The 11,259-nt window shown below is 34.5% G+C and overlaps 5 protein-coding genes across 5 annotated transcripts; 2 read left to right on the top strand and 3 right to left on the bottom strand.

Moving 5' to 3' along the window:
• Positions 1 to 35: 35 nt before the first annotated feature.
• On the bottom strand, positions 36 to 2,968 carry LOC114537060 (protein PFC0760c-like). Its single transcript, XM_028558220.1, has 5 exons — positions 2,696 to 2,968; positions 2,338 to 2,448; positions 2,203 to 2,269; positions 2,054 to 2,126; positions 36 to 1,982 (listed from the first exon to the last, which is right to left on the bottom strand). Exons 1-5 carry the CDS (start codon positions 2,881 to 2,883, stop codon positions 133 to 135), a joined length of 2,289 nt encoding a protein of 762 aa, XP_028414021.1. The 5' UTR covers positions 2,884 to 2,968; the 3' UTR covers positions 36 to 132.
• LOC114532982 (centrosomal protein of 97 kDa-like) lies at positions 2,952 to 6,148 on the bottom strand. Its single transcript, XM_028554563.1, has 13 exons — positions 5,952 to 6,148; positions 5,394 to 5,512; positions 5,211 to 5,313; positions 5,043 to 5,098; positions 4,780 to 4,838; positions 4,638 to 4,680; positions 4,514 to 4,554; positions 4,263 to 4,418; positions 4,054 to 4,137; positions 3,858 to 3,972; positions 3,463 to 3,554; positions 3,270 to 3,370; positions 2,952 to 3,106 (listed from the first exon to the last, which is right to left on the bottom strand). The coding sequence occupies exons 1-13, from the start codon at positions 6,031 to 6,033 to the stop codon at positions 2,952 to 2,954; spliced, it is 1,206 nt and encodes a 401-aa protein (XP_028410364.1). The 5' UTR covers positions 6,034 to 6,148.
• A 43-nt stretch (positions 6,149 to 6,191) lies between these two features.
• Positions 6,192 to 7,229, top strand: LOC114537102 (coiled-coil domain-containing protein 28A-like). Its single transcript, XM_028558237.1, has 5 exons — positions 6,192 to 6,459; positions 6,549 to 6,645; positions 6,717 to 6,771; positions 6,909 to 6,931; positions 7,012 to 7,229. The coding sequence occupies exons 1-5, from the start codon at positions 6,285 to 6,287 to the stop codon at positions 7,043 to 7,045; spliced, it is 384 nt and encodes a 127-aa protein (XP_028414038.1). The 5' UTR covers positions 6,192 to 6,284; the 3' UTR covers positions 7,046 to 7,229.
• A 240-nt stretch (positions 7,230 to 7,469) lies between these two features.
• LOC114537726 (biotin--protein ligase-like) lies at positions 7,470 to 9,956 on the top strand. The gene is made up of 8 exons (XM_028558822.1): positions 7,470 to 8,042; positions 8,133 to 8,377; positions 8,450 to 8,703; positions 8,802 to 8,878; positions 8,948 to 9,108; positions 9,200 to 9,314; positions 9,381 to 9,594; positions 9,684 to 9,956. The coding sequence occupies exons 1-8, from the start codon at positions 7,538 to 7,540 to the stop codon at positions 9,856 to 9,858; spliced, it is 1,746 nt and encodes a 581-aa protein (XP_028414623.1). The 5' UTR covers positions 7,470 to 7,537; the 3' UTR covers positions 9,859 to 9,956.
• Positions 9,939 to 11,026, bottom strand: LOC114537736 (palmitoyltransferase ZDHHC3-like). The gene has a single exon (XM_028558831.1). It carries the CDS (start codon positions 10,991 to 10,993, stop codon positions 10,046 to 10,048), a length of 948 nt encoding a protein of 315 aa, XP_028414632.1. The 5' UTR covers positions 10,994 to 11,026; the 3' UTR covers positions 9,939 to 10,045.
• Positions 11,027 to 11,259: the final 233 nt, after the last annotated feature.

Raw genomic sequence — 11,259 nt, forward strand, 5'->3', positions numbered from 1 at the left:
TGTCAACTACTGGTCTCTATATATGATGGTGACTATTATTTTATTGTTACATTTTCAAAAACACCCTGAAAGTACTTTTTATTAAAAACATACATAGAAACTATGTTCATTTACACTATCTATGTTCACACTCTAAACCTTTTCAGTGTTATTGTCAGTGATGACTGAGGCATAGTCACCAAATGCAGCTGTGCTTGATGGAGGAGGTATCTGTGATTCCTCAAGTTCAACATTCTGAGAACTAACTCTAGTGATCTCATCCTTCAAGGCAGACAAAAGAGATGACGCATGTTTTCCAAGTCTTGGTGAGGTTCTTTCCACTGTTGTATTTTCTGCATTCGTGTCTTGTCCAAAACTTTGAGAGTCAGATTCTTTGACACTCTGAGCGATAACTGTGGTATCCATCTTCTTACCCTCCACATTCATCTTGTTACTCTCCACATTCACCTCGTTACCCTCCACATTTATGGCGGCAGAGTCCTTTCTCTCAACCTCAGAAGAAGAATGGTCAATATTCTCATGTTTCATCTCCTGACCGCTGCTTATTGGTTCCTCTGAGTCACCAACAACAATGGTGATGATGTTATCAGATGAACGAGAAGGATCTAACGAGTCTCTCAAGGATTCATCTGTAACAGGATTAATCAACCTTTCATCGGTTGGTTCAATTTCTTCCTCAAGTCCTGTATCCTCAACAACAAGATGGTTAGTGGACGATTCATCGACTTCAGGTACAAGTTCTCTGGCAATATCCAAATTCTGCTCAGAATGTTCATCACTGTTCTTTCTATTGATCTTTGATATTTCAGCATTGCTTTCATTCTGAATATCCTGGACTTGTTTAACCACATCATCATCATCATAATTATCATGCTTATCATCTTTTTTAACATTCCCATTTTCAATGTCAGTATGGTGAACAACATATTCGGTATCATTACTTCCCCCACTCTTAACTTCATGTTTGGTAAACTGGCTTTCTGAGCCTTTAATACCCCTGTCTGTTTCCGTTTCCTTTTCTTTAACTTCTCTCTTATCATCATCATCTTCATCATACAATTTATCTTCTTCATAATTTGGATGTTTCTCATCATCAAACTGTCCAGCAATATCATTAACATCAACTCCATCATTTATTGTTCTTTTGTCACCAAGATCATCTTGATCCTCATCAAGTATTTTGAAGTCATTTCCATTCTTGTAATCTTCATTTGGCTCCTCAATACTTTGAACGTTTTCATAGTCCTCATCCCTGTTGTTGTCGTCTTGTATCGTTATCAGCAACTCACAAACATTTCCTGTTGTAAACAACTGACTCATATCACTGGCCATTGTGTCATTACAAGCATATTCTTCTTGAGTGTCAACAGTTAAATCATTAACAGGTGTTTCAGACATTTCGTAGACTTTTATATATTCATTTACACTTTCATTTTCACCGTGAATTGCCTTGTCAGGATCTTCGTCCACCTCATCAACACTCTTACCCACGTCATCTTCATCGCTCTTTACTAAATCTTCATCCAACTCTGCAAACTGAGGACAATCTTCATAATCAATAATTTTATCTTTTTCTACATCACCATTATCCACCTTATCTGTCCTTTCATCCCACTCCTCGTGTTCCAATAAAGTATCCTGATTTCCCATGATATTCCTTTTAACAAAATGAAAATTCAACTGATCGCCTTTAACATCTCCAACATGATATTCAATATCATCGTCAGAAACCTGATCAGTCATGTCATTGTTCACTGAATCAACATCTTCGAATGAACCGTTAACATCCTCTGAATCCTTTTCATTGTTGACGTAATACACAACGTTTTCAGACACAGGGGGCTCCGGTGAATTGTTTGTAGTGTCTTCGGAACTAGCGATGTTTTCATAGTTTTGAGTTTGTCCAATATTTCGCGACGACAAACGCGGATGAGGAACAAAGACAGGATGAACGATTTTCTCTGAACGCTTTTCTGATTCATCTAAAATAAAAAACACAATTCAACATAATTCTATTCTAAAAAAAGTTCACAAACTCCACCGCTATTCTCACCATTTATTTCCCTTTCGTTGCCGTCTTTGGTAGAACTTTCCAGTTTTTCAACTTTCTCCGTCAACTGAGTAAACTAAAATTAAAAATAAGATATGGTAGTCTTTGTACAAAATCCTTTAACAATATTACGAGAATAAATTTCGTCGAACCTTTTCGTAAAGAAGTGTAATGATTTCCAACATTTGCTGTTTTTCAATCTCGTGTTGTTTTTCTGATCTACACAAAAACAAAAGATACAAAACTCACGATACGGATCATCTCAACATTTCAAAGCATTTCCCTACCTTTGCATCATCAAGCATAAGGTGGAGATATATTTTTGAAGTCGCCGTATTCGTATTTCCCTCCTAAAGTCGAGACCTTGCTTGCTATAGCAGCGGAAATAATATCCCCTCCTGAAAATAAAGGAGCTAAACTATGATAATATTTTACGGTAAATTTACGATGTTCCACTCTGCATCTGACTTGATGAAGTAGCGTGTTTAGATGGATGGAAATTGTGAATGTCTTGAAGCAAACCACGAGCTAATTTCTCACATGTGATTGGGAAACCAGATCTCAGAGATAAGGGATATATGACCCAGCCAAACCTATCACCTGACAGAAAATTTGTTATCCAATGTTATCCTCTTCTTCACCTACCAGAGTGCTTGGATTTTACTCGCAGCGATGTGAATTCTTTTGTACTTGCTAAAATCAAATTTACGACGGACGAGAAATCCTCTGATACGAGACTGAATTATTGTGGCGGCTAAATTTATCAACTTGTTGGCTTCTTCTTCAGTCATAATCGGTAGATCATCGGACATGTTCGAGGGGTCATCGACCATGTTCGAAAGATCATCGTCATCTCGCAGAGGTGATGTTTCCCACGATAGAGAGGATTGATATTCTTCTATTAAAAATATGAAAGAAGTTTATTATCTCGTGCTTTAACACAGGGATGTTTGATGTTCATTTTCTTACTATGATGATCGATTTCATGAGATGTCTTTAGAGGAGAGTAGACTGGAAGAAACCTGGACTCAGAACACAACGTGTCAGTCTCAGTATCTGAAGAAAAAAAACATGAAAAACATAATGAAAAAACCTTGCTGAGGAGAAATAATTCAAAAAATATTAGCATTGTAGAGGAAGGTCGTCTCTTTTATGACCTTCAGATGACTAGAGATTTAGTTAGACAAGAGAAATTGATTATCTTAATGGGATACTTTACCCTCGTCATAGGAATCTCTACTTCCATTTTGAGTATTCTCTGAGTATTCCCGAACTGAATAACTGGAGGAGTCCAGGGTGTCGCTCGCTTTTATATCAGCCCTAGATAAAGAGAATGAAGAGAGATGAAGAATAAAGATATCGAACAGTCAATCAGAAGATAAACGAATGAAGTCATGAAGAAAAAGAAAAACCTGTTTCTTGTAATCTCCGTGTTCTTCTGGTCTGTTTCCGTTCGTCGTTTTTGCAAGAATTCGTCCAAAATGTCAATATGATCTTTGTTAACCTTGTGATATAATAATAAATTAACAAAACATACATTTAAAAACCACACAAAAGACGATACAATTATATAAATTTGAGGTTAACGATAGCGACTGAACGAAATCCATTTGTACCATCACACGATAGGACGGGTATTTTTCATCAAAAGCGAGGTTCAGATTTGACTTCCACTACCTCATCCGTTAAGGAAACATGAACCAATCAAATACGATACGTCTGTCAGATTAACCAATCACGAGAGCGATAGATCATTCAAGCGTGTGGTAGTGGACGTCCAATCTGAACCTCGCTAAGGTCACAGTACCTCATCAGTATCATTCAAAGGAGTGACTTTACTCAAGTAAAGAACCAGCTGCAAATGATATCCAAATGTGAACAATGAGAAGTTCTCATCCTGACTCAACCTTTCCGCACTTTTCCTGCAAAATATGGTGCAATGAACTTGTGTCTCTAACTGTGGTGGTAACTGCAATGAAAATGCGAACATTCAAATTTGGTACCTTTCATCATCTGTCACGTCACCATCATCCAGTGTTAGTAAAGATGGCAAAGTTGATAGGACAAATGGTCTGAAGTCAAATTCACTTTAGAATATTTTATTAAGGAGCTGAAGTATTTTATATTGGAACACTTAAATATATCACTTAAATTACTAGTATTTAAAAGACTTGTCTGTAGCTCTGATGATTGCTTTTTTATGTAAGGATACGGCAGGGAAGATGTTGTCATAACACAAGGATTATCCTGGATGGAAAAGTTCTTCAATGTGAAGAGACATGACAAATGGCAAAGCTCATTAAGGTCAGCTATGCCATTTCCAGAAAAAGAAAGTGTTTCAATTTGCTCTGGTAAATTCTCCCCAGCTCTTTGAAAAACATAACAAAATTAGCACAGAATTGTAGCTTCATATAAACCAGTGAATGTGTTAGTATAGGTAAGAATGAATGAATGAATGCATACCTTTCTAGTGTTGTGATAGAATTACCATGCAAAAGAAGGACCTATGAAATATTGGATGCAAAACTTGCATTGATAATGGTTTTAATATTTATGCCAGCTACCAAAGATTTACTCGTAAAATCACCTTCAACTCTGTGAGATTTTTCAAGTTGGATATGTTTGTGATGCTGAAAAAGAAATGTCTCTTATATTGCATGGATTTGAATGCAAGAGTTGAGCAAAGACAAATGTACATTACTTAATTTATATAGCTGTACTCAAAGCACCTGTTTTCAGATAGGTTCATGTGTTTCAACTTGGAACAATAGGAAACATTTTGAATGCGCTAAAATAAAAATGAATTAAAAGTTAATATGCAAATGTACTTGTGAGAGGATGATATCAAAAACACAGTTGTAAAAGAGGTGAAACAGTTCACATACACATGTATACGTATCATGCTTTACTTATATATATTGGGGGCATAATATATCCTAATTTCTCACGTATGTGCAATGTAAAATATGTTCATATGCATGTTAATATTCACCTTAATATTATTTTTTGATAAATCAAGATATTCTAAGTGAACCAACCAACATAAACCTAAAAGGAATGCAAACATATTATTACAATGTATAGCCATGTCAGACAATTCACTAGATAGCAAATTATCTAGTTGCTCAGCTAAATTTTATATTAATAAACAAATAGATACCTTCCATTGACACAATACCATTGTTTGACAAGTTAACTGATACCAAGTTTTTCCCAAAGTTCACACCATTCATCCTAACCAAACGATTGCTCTTCATTGACAACTAAACTCAAGTTGAATTTGCTTTAGATAGATATTTTATTCACCCCGTTTTTACATAGAATGGAAGATATATAAACCTACCACAGTCAGTTTAGGAAAAATATCCAATTTTTCAATTTTTGTAATACTGTTATTATCCAGAATTAAGTCACATATTGAGTGACGCTTTGGTAAGCTGTTCATGTTTTGTAATCCTTTTCCTATTATGTAATTTATAAACATTTTCAATGTTAGCAACCAGGGTAATTTTATGTATGCAAACCTGCTAGGCTAAACCTGCCTTTAATTGCCTAAATATTAACTTATGATCTGACATTTTTTTTTCACAATCTGGGGTACGTCCAACATGTTAATTAATAATGGTCAAAATGGTCTTTCTATCGCTTAGAGGTAATGCTAGTTTAATAATGAAACCTAGCTATTTGCACCATAGCCTAGTACCACAAATATTCTTCCTAATTAAATATGAATATATATATATAAATAATTGCAACATATAACTACATTTTATAACAGTACTGCATTTGGAGAACATAATCTCCTATATATACATACAACATTATTAATCAACAACACAGCACTTCAATATTAAAGTAAAATTATTGATAGAAATAATAATATTGCATGTACCAAACTTACCACTTAATTCCAGCACATCTTCTTTTATTTTCACGGTTTTCTTTACCTGGTTTCCCTCATCAGGGACCACTGAACCCTTCATTTTGTCGCTTTAAAAACGATTATAAAGAAAATAGGTTCAAATACGATATCGATATTGCAGGAAAGGATTAAAATATCTTTTATTTTGATATATTTGTCTTGAAATCATTTGAATTTCGTTGCATAATAATTTCTCGTTCCCAGGATTTTGGATGCGTTTTTAATACTTTTTATTTCATATTTATTTTATCATATTTTAATATATTGTTTATAAAGAAAAAAGATGTTTCATGTATCGCAGAATCTTAAATAATGGCTGGTGAATCGTCAAAAGTAAAGGACAAACGAAAACTAGCGAGAACCGATCGCATTCCTGGTCAGCCACAACAACATTCGTTTTTGACTGATCCAAATGACGTTAAGAAGATGGAAAAAGATTTACTTGACCTGATGAAAGATTTTAACGAAGGAAAACTACATGCATTTGGTATGAACAGGATTAAATTTTACAATTTTGTAGTCTTGTACTGGTAGAAAAGCTAATTGGGCTCGTTGTGCAAATAATATTTTTCATAGGCAATGAATATACTCTTGAAAAGATGGATCAAGTGAGAGAATCACAAGAATCCCTGGCACAACTTCATTTTGAATTAGATGCTGAAGAATCACATCGGTAGTAATAGCAGATTATAATCATGTTGTTTTTGTTTAACGTACACATTTGAATAATATTCTTTTTCACAGGAAGGAACATGAAGAAGTTGGTCGAAATAGGAATTTGGAGAGACTTATGAAGGATGTTAGTATTCAGAAGGAAATATGATGGATTGTTTCATATTTTGTATATATATATATATATATATATATATATATATATATATATATATATATATTTATATGGTTCTAGTGATTAATAATTATTTTTCTTTTAAATAGCTAGAGAAATTAAGCTCATCAATGTATCCTTTTAAAACTGATGATTCAAATATTAGCAATATTTCATGGTAGTTTGGTCAATTTTTCTTGACTTCTTTAACAGACAAAACCTTCATCAAAATGATCCTCAAACATAAACGTTTGATGAATAAGGAGTGATTGACCGCAACACTGGGCTGTTTACAGCAATTGCTATACATTGTCCTACTCTGAAAGGTGTTGCTTGGAAGGTGCCTTGAGCGGTTCTACAGATACAGAGATAAATATAATTTACATTTAATATTTAATGAAGACATAATGTTTAATGAAGAAAATGTGTGCAGTATTACTAGAATTACAATTACAATTCTGGTCTAAAGCTTCATTAATTTTTAATTCTCGAGGTTGACCTTACCACACCTTTACCAAAAAACGGTATACTCAACCATGGACAAATATACCGGAAAATGGTATACATATGTATTTAAACTCGACCATGGTGAAATATACCGAAAAACGGAAACACCGATATATGGGGGGGGGCTATAGATTCTGTTGAAGGGAGTTTCTGCCACCCTAACCTCAGTGTGTACCACTGGTTTCTACACGTGCTACACAATTTCAGTTGCTGGTCAGTCTGAAGAAGAAAGATGTTTGCTTTGCCGTACATTTTCGGTGCAATAAACCGATCCCGAAACAGATTGTTTCATTTTTCGACAGAATATAGTTCAGGCGTTAAGAATATTGCACAAAAATCCGGTCGACCTCCGAACATTCTTGTTTATAGTGGAGTTGATGATCAAAGTTGTAGGGAATTCCAACAAGCCAAACAATTTCTTCAGCAATGTTTGGGTCAAGATAAATACGTGATTTATCAACTCCAACATGACTTAATACTTCAAGAACCTTGGAAAGAAAATACAGAACTTTTGGTTTTATCATATAATCATATATTGGATAAATCTCATGAAAATGCATTTGATAGTTACGTTAAGAACGGTGGAAAATTACTGGGTTTTGCACCGTCTTATACATTGAACGATTCTGTTGAACTGATTGATGTTGATCCCTCTATAGAGGAGATACGTGTGCATGAGAAACTAACAAAATATGGAAGATGTCTACAAGTGCCAAGTATTGATAAAATCTATGAGGGTATATGTTTCCCTTTATGAGTTGTATTTCAACTGAGATTGTCCACCTATTATTAGACCTTATAGCTGGAGATATTTATAATTTTATTAGTTAAGAGGGAGGAAGAATGTCTGGCTGTCAGCTCCGACACCTCGAAACCAGTTATTCTCAGTGTGTCACTTGAAGATGGCATGGCAATTCTTTCCACTATACCAATCTTCAAGGACGCTATGAATAATGAATTGAATAATGCCAGAATTGAATTGGTGAAAATGTTATTGAGTTATCTTGGAATTACTTGTGGAGATACGAAGGAACCAGTTTTAACCAATGCATACTTACTAGGAGATAATAAGGTGGTTATGCCAAAGTCAACTTTCTTAAAAGGTGTTTTGTATCTAAGAGCATATGTCAATTTTTTTTGATAGGATAAAGAAATCTTTTTAAAAAGCATTCAAGATATACTGGTGAACAACTGCTTTAGAGGAAATAATATCAACATTTTCTTCACAGAAAACAAGGATATGCCCATATCCAATGAAAACTTTCCTGTTATAACTACTACAAATGAACAAGTTTCATTTAGTTTGTCCTTATATAAAGAGCATTTGAAAACCAAACATTTAGGACAACTGGCCATATACACTGAAGTAATTACATCCACACAAACTATCCTTAATGGGTGAGCATCATGTTTCAAAACCTAATATAGAATAGCCTTGTTGTGTTAAGCAGTAATTATCCAAATTAAGATACAAGTCTTTCCTTTGATGCTTTTAGAAGTCTGAAATTGGTGAGAAAAACTCTAGATCAGTATGGTTTAGTTTTAGTTGGCCGGCAACAGACAATTGGAAAAGGTTGGTAATGCTTTTATAATGGCATGCTAATGCAAAAACAATGTGAAAACTAATATATTTTTCTTGCAGGACGTGGAGGTAATGCATGGTTATCTCCAGATGGCTGTTTATCATTTTCATTTCCATTGCATATTGAGCTGGATACAAATCTCGGTGAACGTCTTCCCTTTGTTCAGCATATTGCTGCACTTGCTGTTGTTGATGCTGTTAGATGCATGGATGGCTATGAGGTAACATGTTCATGCAACCCTTTTAGCAGTTCTATTACTTCTAAATTTTGTGAATCTATCTGAATTTTAATTTGCCCACATTGATTAATAGGATATAGATTTGCGGCTAAAATGGCCAAATGATATATACTTTGGGAAGGGAACAAAGATTGGTGGAATTCTTGTGAACTCAGCTATCTTTGGGAAAAATGTTTATGCAACAATAGGTATTTAATGATCGATTCCTTTACAGCATATGAATATTTAAAGTGTGAGTAACTTTTCAAATATAGGTATTGGGGTGAATCTGGACAACAGTGAACCAACATCTTGTATCAATGATATGATTCAGCAACACAATGTTGCTTCAAATATGGCATTGAGGAAACTAAGTAGGGAACAATTGTTAGCAAGGATTCTAAATGAAATGGAAGATATTGTTCAGGTGTTTCAGAGAGATGGACCAAAACAATTTCTCACAAAGTATTATCAGAGGTGGCTTCACAGGTATTGCTTGACATTCTTGCAAATAAAACATGTTTTTGAGGTGATGTTCATGGAAACAAAGTTCAGGTAATTCTTTCTTATATTTTTAGTGATGCAAAGGTGAATCTTGGAAATGAAAGTGGTGAAAAGGTTACCATTAAAGGATTGGATGATATGGGTTACTTGTCTGTCGTGAACACCTTAAATGAAGTTCTATCTGTTCAACCTGATGGCAACAGCTTTGACATGATGAGAAATTTGATTACAATAAAAACAAGAAATTGAATTACAACAAAGAAGGTGAAACCATCTCATATTTAATTGTGAATCAATAAATATATTTTCCATGGATTAAATCTATTAAAATGTACATATGAAGTCTGCATAAAATTTAAATAAAATAAATATTTATTGACATGCTATTAGTATTTTGTTTGACTAACTGGAAGAATTAATACATTTTATTGTGAAGTCAGACCATTAGTTTGATTGTTTCTAAATGCCTTGATGGAACATTAAAACTTGGCACAAGGAATTGCCACCAACGCTCACGAGAGTACCAGAACATCACTTTAAACCTTCTTTTTTTATGTTTAACCATTCTGTCAAGAATCAGCCTGCCAAAGTGCCATAGATTTGGTGAACGCTGTAGCTTTGTCAAAAGATCAATTGTTGAGAAGTCTGTGAGAAGCAGGAGTGTTTGTAACACAAACATTGCTCCACCAAACATGGCCATAAAAGCCACTGGAATAAATATGACAGCAAAGTCACCCAGCTGCGTGCAAATGCCAGGTGGGTACCATGGTAACAAAGACAGGTGCTCTCCATTGTAAACCATGCAATGATAGAATGGGTCATAGGTCATATAGAGAGAAAATAACAGCCCAACATTACTGAAGCAAATAAAAAGATAGAAATATGAATAGTTTTTTAAGCCAACACAGTTGTTGGTGAATGGGCAATGGTGACACATCATTGTAACACATGATCTACACGTGGCACAGTGATGCGTGTCACTTGCTTTAACTCGATCACACTTGTAACAAAGGATGCTGTCGACCTCAGGTGATAATCCACTTTCTTCCATTTCAGAAACGGTTAACGGATAGCCGGGCGATTTTAACATTGCAGCAAAATAATTAAACGTCACATTAAGCCATAAATAACTTGCGGTGATGATTAGAAATAGTCCTTCTTTTGATGAATACGGATTCTCTAATTTCACAGGCAGAAACACGAGAAAAAACAGCCAAATTGCAGAAGCGATCATTAGAACAAACGGGCTCACTTGAACGATTCTTATAGCTTGACGGACTGCAGAATACTTATTTAATCCAGGACAAGCTTTTTGGATCGTAGTTATGATAAAAGCGACCTGAATTATGCCTACACCACCAGCTAAGACCAAAACAATCGCCATATCTGCCTTCTTCTCACGTTTCGATCAAAACAATAAAAGTTACAAATTACTGTAAAATGTAACAAAACAATACAAAAGGTCATTTCCATTTGTGATCGGTAAAATTCCCTGTTTTTAAAATTCCTTTAAATTTTATCGCACACCAGATCACCAAAATATGATTGTTTTCCAACCATTTTTTTCGAAAAGAAGCGTTAATCTTTTCAATCTTACTATTTGTGCTATTTACATTATGAAAATATGAGAAAAGTATTTAGAATTTAAAT

Source organism: Dendronephthya gigantea, unplaced genomic scaffold (genome assembly GCF_004324835.1).
Source record: "Dendronephthya gigantea isolate DGI-Jeju-01 unplaced genomic scaffold, DenGig_1.0 000002F, whole genome shotgun sequence".
NCBI classification, from domain to species: Eukaryota; Metazoa; Cnidaria; class Anthozoa; order Malacalcyonacea; family Nephtheidae; genus Dendronephthya; species Dendronephthya gigantea.

Coding starts and splice junctions, on each gene's coding strand:
- LOC114537060 (XM_028558220.1), bottom strand. CDS start 2,883: ATGGTCGATGACCCCTCGAACATGTCCGATGATCTACCGATTATGACT. Junction 2,270..2,337: donor TTATGCTTGATGATGCAAAG/GTAGGGAAATGC, acceptor GTTTTTGTGTAG/ATCAGAAAAACAACACGAGA. Junction 1,983..2,053: donor CAACGAAAGGGAAATAAATG/GTGAGAATAGCG, acceptor TTTTTATTTTAG/ATGAATCAGAAAAGCGTTCA.
- LOC114532982 (XM_028554563.1), bottom strand. CDS start 6,033: ATGAAGGGTTCAGTGGTCCCTGATGAGGGAAACCAGGTAAAGAAAACC. Junction 4,839..5,042: donor TATCAAAAAATAATATTAAG/GTGAATATTAAC, acceptor TTTTTATTTTAG/CGCATTCAAAATGTTTCCTA. Junction 4,555..4,637: donor AAAATCTCACAGAGTTGAAG/GTGATTTTACGA, acceptor AATATTTCATAG/GTCCTTCTTTTGCATGGTAA.
- LOC114537102 (XM_028558237.1), top strand. CDS start 6,285: ATGGCTGGTGAATCGTCAAAAGTAAAGGACAAACGAAAACTAGCGAGA. Junction 6,646..6,716: donor GATGCTGAAGAATCACATCG/GTAGTAATAGCA, acceptor TCTTTTTCACAG/GAAGGAACATGAAGAAGTTG. Junction 6,932..7,011: donor GAGAAATTAAGCTCATCAAT/GTATCCTTTTAA, acceptor CTTCTTTAACAG/ACAAAACCTTCATCAAAATG.
- LOC114537726 (XM_028558822.1), top strand. CDS start 7,538: ATGTTTGCTTTGCCGTACATTTTCGGTGCAATAAACCGATCCCGAAAC. Junction 8,378..8,449: donor ACTTACTAGGAGATAATAAG/GTGGTTATGCCA, acceptor TTTTTTTGATAG/GATAAAGAAATCTTTTTAAA. Junction 9,109..9,199: donor GATGCATGGATGGCTATGAG/GTAACATGTTCA, acceptor ATTGATTAATAG/GATATAGATTTGCGGCTAAA.
- LOC114537736 (XM_028558831.1), bottom strand. CDS start 10,993: ATGGCGATTGTTTTGGTCTTAGCTGGTGGTGTAGGCATAATTCAGGTC.